This window comes from Protopterus annectens, chromosome 17.part0 (genome assembly GCF_019279795.1).
Source record: "Protopterus annectens isolate FY-2018-M chromosome 17.part0, PAN1.0, whole genome shotgun sequence".
Lineage (NCBI taxonomy): Eukaryota > Metazoa > Chordata > Ceratodontiformes > Protopteridae > Protopterus > Protopterus annectens.
Window position 1 is genome coordinate 807,420,130 of NC_056751.1, and position 19,266 is coordinate 807,439,395.

A 19,266-nucleotide genomic window follows, 5' to 3' on the forward strand; every position below is an offset into this window, starting at 1 on the left:
GTGTAGTGCTTTTAATTTTTTAGTGCTGACTTATATAATTGCTTTAGTGAGCAAGTGCCAGGTAACTTAAATGCAATGTGCTACAGGTAACTTAAATGCAAAAATGACAAACAGTAACTTTCATTCAAGTGAAACAAGGAAATAAGTACAGTAAGCAATGCAGATATCACTAGGGATCCACAGAAGCACTGAAAAGCTGCGTTTTAGGTGGAATTAGCGTTTCAGTGAAATAACAAGCAAACAAACAACAAGCATACAAACAAAGCTAGATTCAGCAGGCCTGGATCTAGTCTATGCTACAGCAAACAAGGTGTACCAATTTCAGTAAGAAACAGTTCAAATATGCAGGCACTATAAGCCTTTAACCAGAAATTCCCAGCTCAGAAGGGCAGAGTCCAGCCTCTCCTCCCACAAGAGTGCAGACCACGAACCTTCTTAATGTAAAATAACTGGCCTGAAGCCCAAGTGCTTAAACCAGAACTAATACACTTTTAGAATAACAGACACTGAGCCCTCAATCAGCAGTTCCCAACTTAGAAGGATGTAAGCTACCTGTCCTGCCACCACAGTGCAGGCCACAAACCTTCCTAATGTAAAACAACTGGTCTGAAGCCCAAGTGCTTAATCCAAAAAACTTAGAATGATAGCTACACTTTAATCAAGTTACTACCAAGCAGTAATAAATACAATTGAATACTTTAAAGAATGCCTGGATTAGTGCTCAAGTTATACAAACAAAGCTAGATTCAGCAGGCCTGGATCTAGTCTATGCTACAGCAAACAAGGTGTACAAATTTCAGTAAGAAGCAGTTCAAATATGCAGGCCTTTAACCAGAAATTCCCAGCTCAGAAGGGCAGAGTCCAGCCTCTCCTCCCACAAGAGTGCAGACCACGAACCCTCTTAATGTAAAATAACTGGCCTGAAGCCCAAGTGCTTAAACCAGAATTAATACACTTTTAGAATAACAGACACTGAGCCCTCAATCAGCAGTTCCCAACTTAGAAGGATGTAAGCTACCTGTCCTGCCACCACAGTGCAGGCCACAAACCTTCCTAATGTGAAACAACTGGTCTGAAGCCCAAGTGCTTAATCCAAAAGACTTAGAATGATAGCTACACTTTAATCAAGTTACTACCAAGCAGTAATAAATACAATTGAATACTTTAAAGAATGCCTGGATTAGTGCTCAAGTTATACAAACAAAGCTAGATTCAGCAGGCCTGGATCTAGTCTATGCTACAGCAAACAAGGTGTACCAATTTCAGTAAGAAGCAGTTCAAATATGCAGGCACTATAGGCCTTTAACCAGAAATTCCCAGCTCAGAAGGGCAGAGTCCAGCCTCTCCTCCCACAAGAGTGCAGACCACGAACCCTCTTAATGTAAAATAACTGGCCTGAAGCCCAAGTGCTTAAACCAGAATTAATACACTTTTAGAATAACAGACACTGAGCCCTCAATCAGCAGTTCCCAACTTAGAAGGATGTAAGCTACCTGTCCTGCCACCACAGTGCAGGCCACACACCTTCCTAATGTAAAACAACTGGTCTGAAGCCCAAGTGCTTAATCCAAAAGGTTCATCGATAAGTACTAGGCCAGCTGCCCTTGCAGGCCATTTTAAGACTAGCCAGTTTCCTTTTTGTGGTCGAATTAACCAATCCCATTTGCTTAGAGATTGGCCATATCCATTTCATGGTCAATAATTATATATTACCCCAAATGAGAATAACTGGGCTCATACCATAAATAATTTGAGGTGACAAGTGCATGGAATTAAGCATTTAGGATACGGGAGAAGAAATGAAGACATAAGTGAGAAAAAATGCTCCTATTTATATGGAAGTAACTGTCATTCTACCTTGTAGTCATCACTAGTTGCCCCTTCTGTAGTTCCAAAAATATTATAATTTCTCCAGTTTCCATCTCCTTCTGGTAGATTAGGATTGCTGCCTTGTGTGCTTGACCAGCGGTCACCATAGGTGCATTTTCCATACATGTTGTTCTCATGGATACTTGCTACTAATGTCCACCCTCCTCCATTGCTGGTCATATCACAGTAGGCCTGGTACGCAGTCCCATATTTTGAGACAAGGGTGTAGATACCATCTGTAAATAAAACACATGAAGATGAGTTTGAGGAAACTAATAGGCACAGTTTATTTTTCATTCACAACTTTTGACAAAAAAGTGAGAACTAGGCAGTTGTACCCATATTTTGCATCATGTCAGCAATACAGGAATGCAAATGCAAGCCACATAGCAGTTAATGCATCCCACAGGAGTACACTTGTCCAAAAATGTAATTGTCTTACATCCTAGATGAGCATATTCATCATGAAGACTGGGTTCCCCATGGCCCTGTGAGAAGCATACTCTACAACTTTGCAGCTCCAAAAAAAGTAGACATACATGCCTCAAAAGGAGCTCAGTGTATGCTTGCACTCTGTATAGATTTTCATGTGGCATGTCTGTCTGGAAAAAGCAAAGAAAATTGTACACAGAATCAATCTCCTATCCCTGTTCAACTGCCTTATTTAACTAAACACCCACCTCTCTGTTACATTTAGTTAGTTGTTGCTTATTGGCATTGGGTCTATAGCAACTACACTTTATGCCTTTACCTTGCTATTTTTTAATGAGGTTATTTTAAAACAGGACTTTGCTTGGCCTGACATATATTGCCTCTCTGGTACCTGTTTCTGTTTACTCCCTGGGCCAACTGTCTGGCTATACAAACACCATGTGACTGCCTACAGCCAATTGGAACTATCCAGTATTGAACAGACAGGTAAATAAAAAACATTTTGTTTCTATTGGTTCATATAAACTATATATCACCAGTGACTGTGGTACAATTCTGCTAGTATTAGCACAGACACCCAAATGCAGGCACTTTTCTTCCTGTACTGTTGTTCCTCTCTCGTAATATAATAAAATCTGGTCAGGCCTTCAAAATTTTATTTACTTTTTTATTGAACATTGAAATTAATAGCTAGAAGGACCATATGTAACAACAAAATGGGCACTTGGCAAACAATAGTTTGTTCATAGTTTGTAACTTAAAAAAATGCTTACTTTCATATCTTCAGAATTTGAATAATGGTCTAGATAAGACTTAAAAACTCTTATTGTCCTCTGTGATCATACCTGTGAGTTTATTTTGAAGGAAATTGTAACACTAGCTATTAGTTTCAGCTTCAGAGCATTCAAGTGACTTTTGCGCAAGCTGTTTTTTTTTTTTTTTTTTTTTTTACTGATAATGTTCACTACAGAAACAATCCATCTAAGATTATTGCCTTTGGTCATGAGTCTTCTAATACACATATGGTTATCAAGGATGCTAAATAAGGTTACCCTGAAAAAAATAGGCAACAACTATCTGAAGATCTTATTCAGATGCTTAAGCACAACTTTTTCCTGTTTCTGCCTTCCTATTAGACACTGTCATAAGTGACCAAGGCAGGCTTGTCTATTATTTTTTACCACTATGTTTCAGTGGTAGATTAGAAAACCTTCTTTCTTGCTCATCTAATTTCCAAACTTATCTGCTCATGATCTGAAGAATTCTTATATTCCCCTTTACTCATATCTCATTGGGCCCATTATTGAATATAATGCTCATTTTGGCATATGTTTGTCTAAGCATTTCTTTTCCTGACTAACAGGACCAATTGCTTAAAGACTCTAAGTTATCTGGACAGACTGGACACCTTCTCTCTATATTTCATTTCTTATACACATCTCCATGGTGATTTGCATCAAAAGATCCAACCCTCATCAGCAGATAAAAAAGAGAAGTTGGCATGACAGAGGCATATACTACACACTTCCAGTCTCTCAAGCATAACACCATTACCACTTTTAAGATAATCTTATATAATTTGATAGTCAACATCAAATTCATCCACAGTCTATCTTGCTTTCACTCTATGAAGCTGGAAGGAACTTTTGAATACGGTTTATTAGCTGGGCTTATAATGGTATATAGACTAATAGCTTAGTGCTTTTCTCTGAACTATAAATCTATGAAGATGGTTTTGATAAAGTCTCATTAAGCATTTTTATGTATTTCTTAATATGTTCACATTTCAAACTGAGTATATTTGTGGAATACAGAAAAAAGGTGGGTAATATAGTCTTGTCATGGGCTATTCAACTTTGTTCTCTCATGAATAATAAAATATTTGCATATTAATGCTAATATTTCAAGAATGGTAACTTAGGCATCAGGGAGCGAGGGTTTATCTGAAATGTGATATTAATTACTGTGTAACACAATGGAATACACTATCCATCTGGTAAGTGGCAGTAGGAATCCCAACCAAGTGTATTTGGAGAACAACAAACACATCTCAAAAGGAATCTTAATTCAGAGGCAATACACAAGTACCAGGAAAATCACTCCGTTAAGAACAGTTTGTAGAAGTTAAAGTAATTCAGTACCTTTTGTCAAAATAATTTCCACATGCTCATTTCTTCTTCATCCATAAAAAGCTTTATTCCAACAGTAAAAACATCCAAGCGGGTACAAGATGAGTGCATTCATCCAGCTTACATGGGCTTTTTCTGATCTACAGAATCTTTCTGAACAGTGCATTTTCTAAGCATTTTATACAGGTTCATATGTGCTCTCTAAGCTACTGACCTGTGAGGATGTTTAGAAGCCTAGCCTTACATCCCCATCAAGTTTTTAGCCCCATCAAGCGTTTTAGCCCCTCAGAGGCAAGAAGAACATTCACATGTTGACCCTATCTATGAGGGACAAGGGTGCCAAACTAGGTGTGAATTTACTGTTGCCCATCCATTCATCCAGATTATGTTTGAATACTGTAAGAGAAGTATTTTTATTTATGTTGAAGAGAAAGTAATTGTCTTACTCAAAGTAAATATAATCTGGATACATACATGAATATATGGTTCTATGAAAGGGATAATGTAAAAGTAGGATACATCACGACCTGCTGATTGATGGTTTCTAAGGGAGGGTGATATTAGATTGCAATTTGTGTGGAAAAATAATCTTAATTTACATGGGAAGTGTGACTAGGCTAGAAGCCTGAAGATCTCCAAAACTCTGACTGGAATAATACAGACCAAAGACTTGAAGAAAAATGGGCCAGCACCCTGGAGATAAAAAGTCTAAAATGAATTGAGATCCTACTAGAAAACAATAGAAGCAATAATTACCCATCAGGAGCAATTCTCATCCATAGAGAGTAAAATAGGGACATTGGATAAAACTGCCATAGATCTGGAAATAATCATACAAACTGTCAATAAACATGAGCTGATGGTTAAAAACAGGAAGTGGAAAAAAAACTAGAGACAGAGATAGAGAGAGGCCATTGGCTATGAATTACATAAGGTATCTACCTCAAATCCAACTGAAGGTGGAAGGACCAGCAGGGAAGGAACAGGACATGCTAAGCACATAAACAAGATTAATTACCTGAAGAAAGAGACCAATGAAATGGATAACTACACATAAAAGGAAGATACAGAGGATGAAGTCTGGACCACTGGCAGACCATTTGGCATCACACTTCTAAATAAGCAGGGTTTTCACAGGGTAAGAAAACACCCTGCCAGGCAAGAAATCCCACATGGAAATGCCCAAAATCAAGTCTACTCTGTATTCACCACACCACAAATGAACAAGCAACACAGTAAGCTCAGAAGGACTCCATTCCCCAAAGTATCACCACCACCACCACTACTGAGGCACAAAGAAGGGACAATGCCTAAAGCAGCAACACTCAACTGGAAAACAACCGTAACAGAAACATCCAAACACCAAAATGAGGAACAAAGAACAAGAAGCAAAAGTTTACAACAAGGGACACAAGGCCCACTTCCCAATAAAACAAGGTCAAAATATGGAACCTGTCAAGCACACCACTAACAACAACTAAGAAGGGCATACTCAGCAAAGGACTAACATTTATACCTCAATGCAGAAGCATCCTAATGGTGCCCATTATTGTTTTAAAGCTGTTTTGCAGGAAACTAAACCTAAAAGTACATTTTGCAGACAAGAATAAAGCCCATCAGTTCATAGGAGGTTACTAGGCTAGTGTTCCTAGAGCCTTTACAAGCCTAGCCATGTTAATCCCAAGTATACTATTTGTTCTTTTTTGGGTATTTCACCAAGCAAATTTATAAACAAAGCAGGTCTGTGATCAACACCAGCTCCCCCTGTCCATGAGGGACATGGGTGCCACCCCAGGGATGAACTTGCAGTCTCCCATGCAATTATCTAGATTGTGTTTGAATAGGGTCAGTAAGGAGCTCTGTTTTACATGAACAGGAAGTGTATTCCAGAGAAGCGGCAGTCTCTAGGAGACATATCTGTCTCTCCAGCATGTTCTGTTAATGTCACAGGCTAGGTTGAGATACCTAGAGCATGTGACTCTTCTGCCATTTGACTTGTGGATGTGCAGTATTTCCATTAGGGCAGGGTCAGAAATTGCCCTATATGCCAGACATAAGTCAACTCTCAGCAGCCTATAAGATACAGAGTAAAGTGACAGGGCTTTCAGCCTGTCCACATGGGTCATGGTTTGGAGTCCCTGTGTTTTCTTAGTGATAAACCTCTGAGGTTTCTCCAGCTGCTGCAGGTGTCTGGTGAGGTACAAGCAAATGGGTGCATTATACTCTATTAGTGGTCTGATGAGGGTCAAGTACAGTGGAGATATATAACATCCCTTAACCTGGATGCTATGCCATTGCTTATGAGAGGTGCTACATAGAAGGCTTTCCTTACCACTGTGGAAATTTGGTGGTCAAAGTTCAGATTGCTATCAACCTGTATTCCCAAGTCTCATGCCACTGGGTTGGAACTCAAGGGGGTGCTGTCAATATTGTAATTTGTAGAGAATTCCATTTTGCCAAAGGGAATATAATGTATTTTTTTGCATTTACTTTTAGACCATGTCCTTGGCACCAGTCATTCATTTGTGTTAGCCCTTCTTGTAATATGTTGACATCATGGGGGACAAACTGATTACTCCCAGTTTGCAAACATCAGCAAACTTGATGAGCCAGATGCTATCTACTTTGTCATGGACGTCTGAAAAATAGAAACCAAACAGTTAGGGGCCCAACACAGACCTCTGTGGTACTCAACTGGTGACGGGTCATCTGATGGAGGTGGAGTCACCAGTTTTGACAGAGTATGTTCTGTCTGTGAGCCAATTGGCTACCCATCTAGTAACATATGGGTTAATCTCCAGTTTTTTAATTTCTAATACCATGATGGGAATGGACCTCATTCCTAAGTCAGAGTGTATGATTAAAGTTCATGAAATTAGTATTGTTTCAGTCTTTGATGTCAGCCAGAAGTGATCTTTGCAGCACCTGCAATGTGCCCAGTAATGACTCCTTCTGCAATTTGTATGGGGTTACATGTATTGGTAACATATCTAAATACAATTGTAGATTCTTTTTATAAGGCCCGTTGCTCCTACTACTATTGGAACTGTCTGAGAATCTTTCTTTCACATTGCTCTCATTTGTCTGCAAATCCTGATATTTTATGACTTTGTGTCTCTCTCTACACTGTAGTCACTGAGTGTGGCGATTTGAATGATCAATGCTACTTTTGTCTTCTTTTTATGGACCACTATATCCAGTCTTCTAGCATCTATCTTTTGAACTGTTGGTAATGGGTGATCCCATGTGATGTAGACGTCATCATTTTCTATGATGCTTTGTGGCTCATGTTTCCAGTGTTTTTCAGTCACTTAAGTACCATAAGGTTTGCGCAATCCTCAGTGCAACAGTCTTGCCACATTATGATGCCTTTCAGTATGCAGTCCTTTTGCCATTAGTATGTCACAACCAGCAACAAGGTGTGCAACTGTTTCCAATTCTGTTTTACAAAACCTAAATTTGTCTGTTTCTCCCACATGTTCAATGGACTTTGTAAACCAATGTGTACGTAGCCCACTGCCTTGGGCCACCAGTATTAACCTTTCATCTCTTGGTTTAAATTTGCCTCTCCTTAACCATTCCTGAGTTCGATCCTGATCACCATGAGGTTCTTCCAGAAGTTCTCCATACATACAATATTTATGCATTCTTCACCTTTCTTACCTGCTCATCTCGTCCTTCACCTTATATTCTTTCTTTTGTTTTTTGGCACATTCAGTTGCTGCCTGATTTTTATCTACTTCTGGATTAATTTCCATTCCTACTTGATGCAGATATCCTTCTGCTAGATTAGTTATCTTAAATTTATTCTCCTCATGTTTCAAAACTTTCACTATGTTTGGGTCTTGTGAGTTCAGCAGATATGTGTGCAGTCCCACGATCACAGATCTATCCATGTAATATATTTCAAAGAGGCCCATCTCTCCTTCGGAAGAGGGAATATATCATCTTGATATGCACTGATATTTATAAGTCATCTGGTGAGCATGAAGCATCCTTCCTGGTTTTTTGTCTAGTCTGTCCAACATGTTTAGGGCAAGTCAATCACTCCAAAACTGTAAGTTAGGACGGGAATAGCAAATAGGTTTAGAACTTGAATTTTGTTCCTAGATGTCAACGCTGTTTTCAGGATTAATTTAAGTCTTCTAAAGTATTCCTTACTAAGTTTTATTTGCATTTGTTCATGTTTTATTGTTGATCCTTCATCAATTACCAAATATTTATGCACTCCCTCTTGCTCAAGTTCTTTTATATCACATTATTGTCCCAGACTAATGTTTTCTTGCTGCTGCAGTTTTCCTGCTTTAAAGGTTGCTTTTGCACATTTATCAAGACCAAATGACATTGTTATAACATCTGAAAAAGTTTTGACAACTTGCAGTTGTGTTTTCAGTTCCTCATCTGATGAGCTATACAGTTTTAAATCATTGACAAAGAGAAGATGATAAGTCGTTGCACTTTGTTGTTTATTAGGAGCCATATCATAGCCATGGCCTAAGATGTTAAGTAGACAGCTTAATGGGTTAAGGGCAAGACAGAATAGCAGCGGTGACAAACAGACACCCTGGAATATCCCCCTTTGAATTTTTATCCCTGGAATAATAATTTATCATTTATCTTTGCTTAATTGCAAAGTGGCCTGCCACTGTTTTATGGTCACTGTAATGTAGTCGATCAGTGTAGGGTGCATCTTATACATTTGTAAGCACTCTTTTATCCATGAATGTGGGATACTATCAATTTTTTTTGTAGTCAATCCATGACATACTTAGATTCTTCCCCTTTTTATAGTTCTGTTCTAATACTGCACATTGCTTTCATCACATCTATCTTTCCACATATTTTGTTGATCTGTTCCCTCTTCCATAATCTTCCAACAATGAGACTTCTTATCTTAATTGGTTTATACTTTTCTCTATTCAATACTTCCATGATGTTATTCGATTTCTCCCCATCCTTTCCCTCACTACCCTGTGATCTTGTGGTAGAACTTTATCAGTTATTAATTTAGTTGTACAGTAATGTATCCTGTTTACTTCTGTTATATTGCATGGATCTGTATGGACAGTCCTAATTACAGTGTTCATTTGTTTTGTCAAACTTCTGACTTTTTGGGTTTTATTGACCTTCTGCAGTCTGTTTCTTTTACTGATCTTAATATGTCTATTTATCTCTATTAAATAAAGCAACTCTTCTCTTAGCTAATTTTCTTCTAAACTGATGGCACATTTTTTTGTTTTCCATTTCCTGCGGGCATTCTATAGAAAGTTCTATAGCATCTTCCCGTGGCATATTCTCTTCAATTTCATCCCGTGCCATCTATTGCACTGTCATATGGGAACTCACTGGCCTATCACTCCTCGACACTGACTGCGTGAGAGTTTCCACAGTTTCCTGTTTCTTCTCTTGCTGTCCAGCTTCAATTGAACGTTTATACTGGTTTCCTTTGGAAGGCTAAAAAATATCTTCATATGGAACCTGACCAATTGCTTCCCATTCCACTAGTTTCCCCTTAATTTGGATGCCCATTACTCTATCCTGTTGTGGTGCTTTCTGAATTAGACTTTCTACACTGAATCCTTTACTTCACAAGTACTCCATAGCCTCAGTTTCTATTTCTTTAACTTCTCCATTACTGATCTCCTTTTCTACTTTTCCTCTTTGTATTTTTATTTTTTGTATTGTAAAGTTTTCCATATCCAGTTTCCTTTGCCTGTATTTCTCTTCAAATATCTTTGGTGTTGCTCTTTTTGTACTGATTAGTTTTGCTTTCTCCTTTGCATAGATATTATACCATATTAAATCTCTTTTTCTTTCCCATGTCCATATTTCTTCTTCAGATATCTCCAGATCTTCCCATTTCTCCTTACTTTGGGGGCTCATTCATCACACTGTAATGTAACCTGTGTTAGACCTTCTACAACAAATCTTTCACTTTGCAGGCACGCCATAACTAAAACTTCTATTTTTTTAACTTCTACTTTACTAATCTTCTTTTCTACATCCCCTCTTTATGATATTATTTTTTATTGTGAAATGTTCCATATCTGGATGCCTTTATCTATATTTCCCTTCAAATATATTTGGGGCTTCCTTCTTTATACTGATTAATTTGGCTTTCACCTTTGCATAAATATTGCATCATATCAAATCTCTCTTTCTTCCCCATGCCCATATTTCTTTTTTATACTTTTCAAAAATCTGTAGGTTTTGTTGTTTATATTTTTGCACTTTTTCAGATGCTTCTTTTTCCAAACAGATCAAAGTTTCTTGGTCTATATACTGTTTTTTCACAAATCTGTTGTATTAATGAACACAAATTTTTATTTGAGGCTTCTGACAGTTTTTCTTGTGGAAGCATTTTTCTTTCCTCTAATTTCTCTCTTAACTTTTTGTATATCTTGTGTCTGGAAAGTTTGGGCTTTTTTGCATAATAGTAACAATACATAATTTCTTTCTTATCCTCAATAGTCCACTCTATTGTCTTTATGGCTCTTTTTTGGCCTGTCAATTTTTATGATTTTTATGGACTGCTTTACTTCCTTCTACAACAGGGTGGTCATCCTCCCCATGGGTTTGGCCTGGACCCATTGTAGGAATGCTTCCGCATTTTGAGGATTCTACACTGTCATTTTTTCCACCAGTGCACCTACCAGGATTGGGCACTTTTTTATCCTGGGTCTTGTGCACCCAGCTATCTTTTTTAATTTTTGACCTATTTCTGACCCTGATATATGCTATATAAATACAGTCTATATATCAATGTCATCTTGCTGAGATTTTGTGAAAAACAGGATCCACCTCATGAAGGTACTCACCAAGAACTGAAGATGAATTAAGTTTCAGCAATACTACCCACCTTTGCTTGCTGACTTATCATCTCTCCATTCAGACCCCAAATATCCAGCTGGGAGAGTTAATCAATGATGCCAGAGTACGGGATTATGTCGAAAGCCTTGGCAAGGTCGAGATAGGTTATGTTCACTGTTTTAGCTTCATCCATGGTTTGGTGACATTCTCAAAGACGTCTACCAGGTTTGATAAGCACAATCTACCTTTAACAAGGCCATACTGTGATGGGTCCAGTGCTTAGAGGTCACCTATGTCCTTGTTGATAAGTTCCATAATAATTCTTTTCATGGCCCTGCAGATGAGGCTGGTTAGACTTATGGGTCTGTAGTTCACAGGGTCACTTGATGTCCCCCTTTATGCAGGGGTATTACTGTTGCTGTTATCCATTCTACAGGAACATAGCCAGTTCTCAAGTTATGATTAAAGAAAACACCAAGTGGGTCTGCTAGATCTTGTTTTAGATCGTTTAGTAAACAACCTGGGATGTTATCTGGTCCCACTGAGGCCGTGTTTTTGGTCTTGGCAAGCACAGAGATGAAATGTTCTCTAGATATACTAGGCAGATGGCTGGTGTCGGGGGGGGGGGGCGTAATGTTTCAGTGAATCTGTCAGCTAGCAAGTTTTCAATATCTTCCACTATAGTATATGTGATCCCATCTACAACCAGTTTGGCATATAGCTGGGCATTTCCTTTTAGGCTTTAGATGTAGTTAAAGAATGCCTTATGATTATCCTTAGCTAGGGATGTGATTTCAGTCTGTAATACTTTACAAACAGTAACAGAACCATGGGAAAAAAAAACAAGTAACTTCTGTCCACCAATGGTCTCCTTCATCTGGGCTTTTGGGGAGAACTGTGAAGGCAGTATCAAAAAAATCATGAAAAAGCCTTGCAAAAAAAGTTTTTATAAATTCACAAAAGCTAAAAATGATTTCATTAAGAAGCCTGAGTAATGGTAATAACAGAAGAATTGTGAAAGTAGATAATGGGGAGGAATTTTTATTACAGACACTGAGGCCTACATAGTCACATAGAAACAATGCTTAAAATATTATGGTCTACAATCACAAAGACATGGATTATGTAAGGAGCAGTATAAAAAATGTGATACCATATTGAAAGCCTTACATGAGGAGAAATTGCTAGGAAAAAAACTCTTTTAATTTCTGACAGTTACCTTTCCTAAGATGCTCCAATTTTTTGGCATCCCCCAAGATCAACAAAAACTTCAGGGATACCCCAAACTGACCATTAGTCACAGGGGCTGACAGCAGCAACTGATTTCTATTTACTTGGAGCACAAATTCAAAAACCTAACACAAACAACTCTATCCTTCATCCTAGATATCTTTGACTTCCTTAGGAAAATCAGGGACATTAACATTGACGGACATGTGATCTTCATTACAACTGACGCTGTGTCACTATATACGGTACTTCCTCAAGATGACTGTACCCAAGCCATTGAAAAAAGTACTCAGCAAGTACTCCAACCCCAAGGTACTGAATATCAGTGAACAAGGATACCTAGGTCTAATACTGGACCATACCCTCTCCTATACCACACATGTAAACTGTATAACTAATAAAGTCCTTGTTCAACTAAAACTGTTACAAGATCAGTCACCCCCTTTCACCCACTACTTGCACAACCATTGCTAAAAATATGTTAATAACCAGACTAAAATATGTCCTTCCTTTTCTTGTTATGCATTCAGCCCACAACATTCTTAGAATACAGACTGCTTTGAATAAAATCTGCAGATTCATTCTGTTAATAGACCATCAGACGCACAGTTGCAATTCGCTAAAAATATCCATTTGGCTTTCAATGCCTCAGAGGGACACTTTTCCTGTAATTACTCTAATTTACAAGATTCTAAAGCACAGTCAGTGCCCCCGTTTAAGAGTGAAACTACCTTTGCAAGACAGCTCTTCCGAACTTAAACACAGTACAATGATTTTTCTTTGGTACGCTCTCAATTTAAAATTGCTGTAGGGAAGACAGCCTTCTCTAGATTGTGACCTATTACCTGAGACCACCTGCCTATTGATATCAAAAACCTAGAAACCATTAAAAGCTTCAGAAATGCACTTAAAGAGCATCTCTTTACTGAATCTATGTGGAAATGCTACCACAACAATGATTAGGTAACTTACCACCCAATATCATAGATAATAAAATACATTTAAGAAACATTTCTCAGCTTTTTAATGTGGCATAATATTTCATATGTATATAAGAATTTATGTTTATTCATTATATTGCATTAGATTAGATTACATTAGATTGCATTGAATTTTATGTATATCTTGGCTTGCATTTTTTATTTTTTGTTTTTCTTTCAATACATTCTGACTACATCTTTTAATCTTACCCTATATGCTTTAAATCTTATCAACACATTCTGAATTCTGCTGTTTGTTATTTCGATGTATAATGTTGTTGCTTAGGAAGACCATAATGTATTTTCTACTATGTGATCATGGCTCATAGCTGAAAAGGGTTAACAGACCAGGCTACTTACCCACTGAACAAATAGTAAATAAATAAATAACACATTAATTTATTAATATATCTTGCTAAAATTTCAAATTAAGCTGCTGATATGATGAAACAAGAAGGTAAAAGCATTTTTGATTACCACCAAAAAATGAAAATGAAACAAATATCCACAGACTATACTCCAGCTCTGAAATGTATGTTGACACTAAGATTAAAAACTGAGCGCAAACATTTCTTATGTGAAATTCCTGTAATTTCAGAAATATTATTACACCAATGTTTGGCTAAAAAACTGCAATATACTTTTTTTTTTTTTTTTTTTACATTTTGTGGTTTGATTTATGACAAGGAGTAATAGAATATCTGAGCAACCTTTTCAAATACTAGTGAAAGTAGTGCAAACTTAGAGTGCCCTGGCTAAGGAACACTCCCCTCTATGGTCCAGTCACAATTCACAAGCAGACGAAGATGTTTTTAGCACACCAGTTACAAACTACATTTACCCTCCATTAGAAACCATCAATCAACAGACTGTGATATATCTTACTTTTTCATTACCATTTGAAAGAACAATATACAAAGACCCTAGAAAATGCACTGCTCAGAAGGATTCTGTAAATCTGAGGAAGCCCATGTAATCTAGATGAAAGCTCTCATCTTGTGTCTACTTGATGTTTTCTCTGTTGTAGATAGCAAGGATCTTTTCTTTTCAATGATCAAAAAGAAATTAGCCTATGGAAATAATTTTGACAAAATATACTGAATTTAATTTCTATGAAGTGTTCTTAACTGAGTGATTTGCATGGTACTTGTATATTGCGTCTAAATTAAGTTTCTTTTTAAGATGTATTAATTAGTATATATGCACAAACAATTGATGTGAGATGTATATTCCTTGACACAGTGAAGACTATTTTGAAAAGCTATAAGAACTTGATATATTTTGGCAGGAGTAGTTCATAAAATTGAAAACTCAGAAATATTGAAAGTCAAAATATTGAAAACTCAGAGTACTGAAAATGGGAATTTGTCCTTACCCCACTGTTGTGTGATCCCAGAGTTGGTATTGGCTAACACCCCCTGTATTGAAAAAGGTTTCGATATTTTGAGTTTACAATATTACGAACTACATCCGTTCTGGTATCTATTCATTAATAATGCATTAATGGACTTTGCAGCAGCACTGTAGCGGGATATGCAAATATAGGATGGTAAATAAATGACACAGAAAGGATGTGGGTAGCTTACATATATCCTGAGCTAGACAGCTTTGTTTGTTTGATCCTGCAGTTGTGACTGTTAGCAATATTTGCATAGTGATGATAATATTTCTAGAATGGTAGCCTCTGCATTAAGAAATAAGGTATCATCTGCAGGCTCACATGAATTACAGGGTGAACACAGTCAATCAGCCAATCTGAGAGGTACATTCCACAAGGAACTGCAGATTTTATTTTTGTGACTTTTGGAAAATATGCCATATTTTGTCACATTTGCTTTAATTATGTATCAATGGACTGACATTAATCATATAAATGTACACCCATGTACTCAGATGACTGCAATAAAAATTACAGAAAAAAGGAAATGGATAACACACTAACAGCCTGAAATATATAAATTTATTTGTTCTGACAGTTATGAGTATTTAATTTATTTTCTGTTTTATTTATTTAACATTTGTTGACTGGGAAAGTCTATAGTCTGTTGCCATCTGGCTATGTGTTCTTTCTTTTTTTCTCTCTTTTCTTTCTCCCTGCTAATCTGTAGTACATTTGTTTATGTTATGTATATATGTTTCCACTCACTTCTACTGAAGGCTTCTATTGTAATACCTGATTTTATGTTTGCATGAACAGCATAGTTACTGGATAATGTAGGTGATTGTCAATATATGAGAGTATCTGTTTGTGAAGAGTTTTGTCATTCTCTAGAGTTGCTTCCTTTTTTTCATATATATTACACACTCTTGCCGGCTGCCTTTTCTAAGTGCTTAAATATCAGACTTACAGATTGTATGTTGTGTAGCAGAGTGGTAACTAACAGATTTCTACATGTAAACCTACATCTCAGTAACCCCACACTTGCATGCACACTCATATCTCTTGTTAGTTTAGTTTATTATTCTTTCCGTCCTTATATACTGTGGAAGCCACCATTTTTGTTTTTATTAATCCCAAACTTGCATACTTACAAATATCTCCTGTAAGCTTATTGTCCTGTTTAAAGGCTAGGAAGCTGAAATGCAAAACTGTGAAATATAGTGCACTACTCGTCTGCCAAACATTGCTTAAGGTGGATGAATATAGACAAATAGTACTGTACCTAACTAGTTCAGCCATCAAGAAATCCTTAACTCTCTCTCTCTCTCTCTCTCTCTCTCTCCCTCCCAGTGAAACACAAATAATAAATAGTGGAGTTTTCTAGATTTTTCTTTGTTTTTCTATGTACTGCTATTTCCTCTCTTTCTTTTATCTCACTCTCTCTCTCTGCTGGAGTCTCTCTCTCTCTTTGTCTTTTGTACTCAGTTTGTTATCTTCTGGCGTTTTTACATGTGCCTTCTGTAGCAGCAGCAGTCAGACTTTATCACATCAACCTGCAGTTGGCAAAAGTTCACAAGAAACAAAGTTAAATCTATGTAAGGCAATCTGCAAATAACTTAATTTAAGTCTAGTGTGCATTGTTTTGTAGTGTTGAATCTGCTGGAAGGCTATCCCCACCCCCACTCACTCACCCACTCTCACTTTTACTGCTGAAGGTGAAGCTACATTAACACTTCAGCATATTTCACTCATCAGTGTAATATGTCCATGAAAAGACATTGAAAAGCCCATAACTATAAAATTAGATGCTGTGATTCGAGACAAGTATTTAGAGTTCAGACACCTTGTCTTTTGTATCCATGAACATCCTACCTCACTGATTGTTTATGGTGGTTAACCATCTGGAGGTTTCTTCCCGCTCCGTTCACTCTGCTCACTCTGCTCCCCTGCCCTTTCCCCATATCTCACCCTCCCCCAGCATCTCTGCTCTTATCCCAAGCAAATCACTCCCCCTCATTCCTATGATCCAATTATACACAACTCTAACTTGTCCACACCTACATTTCATGCACACCCTACTTTCTTTTATTAAGCCAAACTTATCTGCTATCCCTTACATCCATCACCTTGAATTCACATGCCCTCAACTATACTTATTTTGCATCTTCGCTACTTTACCATCACAATACAATCACCACCTCAAACTATTTTAAAATAACTCCAGGCTTACCACCTTCTCTTCTACTATACACACAAACTAGATTGCACCATAATTTTACTACTGACCAATCACATCTCCCCCACCCATCCTTATCACAAACTGCAAGATAAAACACCTAACCACATTATCAAAGCCCACTCTGAAGTTCCAAATATTCCAACCTTGCCTTCAGCTGCACACATCACATAACAGTCTTTATTTGCATCTGTACTACATTCAAACATACAAATTCCACTTTTACTATTTTTAAACCCACTATCACAGTTGACATGCTCCTCCTAACTTGCCCAGCCTCGTTACTCTTAATTCCCAATCTCACTACAGCTATATCTTTGCATACCCCCCCACACCAATACACATCAACAACCTCCTCTAACCCTCTCCCCAATAAACAACACAACTTCCCACATATCTCCTCCCAGCTTTTCCCCTATACCGTCCCATTCTATTCAAGCCACAAACTGGCTTCCTCACCTCCTATGAAACCACACTTGACACCAGTACTCTCACCTAGGAATAAAAAACACTTTCCATGGTACGCATTCCTCATTACCTATCAACTCAAATGTGGAGATTTACATCCTAATCCTGGCCCACCCACTAATCCTAACCACAAGAGTAACTCCAAAGACTTAAACATACTTACACTTAACCTTAGAGGTATATGTAATAAAATAGCCCTACTGCATGCCTGGATTGATCAAAATAAACCTGACATACCAGCCCTTACGGAAACATGGCTACATCCCAATGTAAAAGACTCAGAAATAATACCACCAAACTTTGCAATAACCAGAAGAGATAGATCTAAAAAAAGGGGGAGGGATAGCATTTCTATATCCCTCTACACTCAACATCATACTCTATACCAGTAATATACCCATCTTTTCCAATGCTGAGGTGCTAATCTCCTTTTTGAACCTCAATATATCAAAAAGAATTTGCATAGTAGTAATATATATCCCACCAGGTAACAATATACCAGTGCTGGAAAATATCTTATCCTGGATATCCCAAACAATAAACCTTGAAACAATAATCTTAGGAGATGAAAATATAGATTGGCAAACCATAGCTTCCGACTCCCCCACAAATAGTATAAATTTGTATGTTTTTTCTCAGCTTATCAATGCTCCAACAAGATACAGCAAAGATCTTATCTGCCAATCCACCTTAGACTGGATTCTAGTATCCCACTCTGCCAATTACCCCTCTTCTGGTACACTTTCTAGCTCCCTGAGTGATCATCTGCCAGTTTACTTCATAGAACAAACTCCCAACAACTAAACATACACACTATAAAATCAGTTAGGAACTCAATTAATTTTTGTCAGCATAAATTCAAAAATCTCCTGGAGGAAATGGACTGGACACCCCTTAAACAACTACCCCTTAATGATGCTGTACTGTACTTTAATAACACCTTCCTTCACATACTTAATACACCAGCTCCCATTCGTATGAAAAGAATCAAAAAGAACTAGCACCATGGCCCTCTAAGGAATGTAAACACCTGATGAAGCAAATGGACCTAGCCTGGTCAACCTAGAAACAGAACAAAAATGAACAAAATCATGTTAATTTCAAAACACTACGTAACAAAGTGACAAAACTAATCAACAGAGATAAGAAGTCATATTATTCCCAGCTTCAACTCCAGCATAAAATCAACCCCAGTAAATGTTGGCACTCCATATCTTCTCTACTAAGCCCTGGAAGAAATGGAGAGCACACCCTATCACCTGCTACCTCTCCATCACAAATAGCCAAAAACGTTAACAAGCATTTCATAAAATCAATTTCAGACCTACTAACACCCCTAATGCTGGATCCCCCACCCTTCAACCTATTCAGACACCGACCTCAGGCCATCAACTACTTCTAACCCTGTCATTACTAACCCCCCTACTTAACAAAATGTCATACAAACCCTATTCTCATTTCAGCCCATACCCACTGACATCATTAAGAAACTGCTACAAAAACAAACCCTGCTCTACTTCAGCTGACAATCTCCCCACATACTACCTCAAACTGGCTGCTAACTCAGTCACCTACCCAGTCAGTATCCTTATAAATAGGTCTTTATCCGAATCAGAAGTACCTACCATACGGAAACAATCTCACATCACCCCCATCCACAAAGGAGCAACTCTTTTGATCCATCCAATTTCCGTCCTAAATTCATCTTGTCACCCATATCCAAAATTCTCG

General features: G+C 37.6%; 1 protein-coding gene across 1 annotated transcript in view; it reads right to left on the reverse strand.

Annotated features, from left to right (window-relative positions):
- The window catches only part of LOC122791533 (intelectin-1a-like), a 175,315-nt gene that overhangs the window by 142,624 nt on the left and 13,425 nt on the right, over positions 1-19,266 (reverse strand). The window contains exons 4-5 of the mRNA XM_044059275.1: positions 5,241-5,286; positions 1,858-2,105 (exon numbers count right to left, since the gene is read on the reverse strand). Of these exons, the coding sequence (XP_043915210.1) occupies positions 1,858-2,105; positions 5,241-5,286 (294 nt within the window). The remainder of the gene's footprint in view (positions 1-1,857; positions 2,106-5,240; positions 5,287-19,266) is intronic.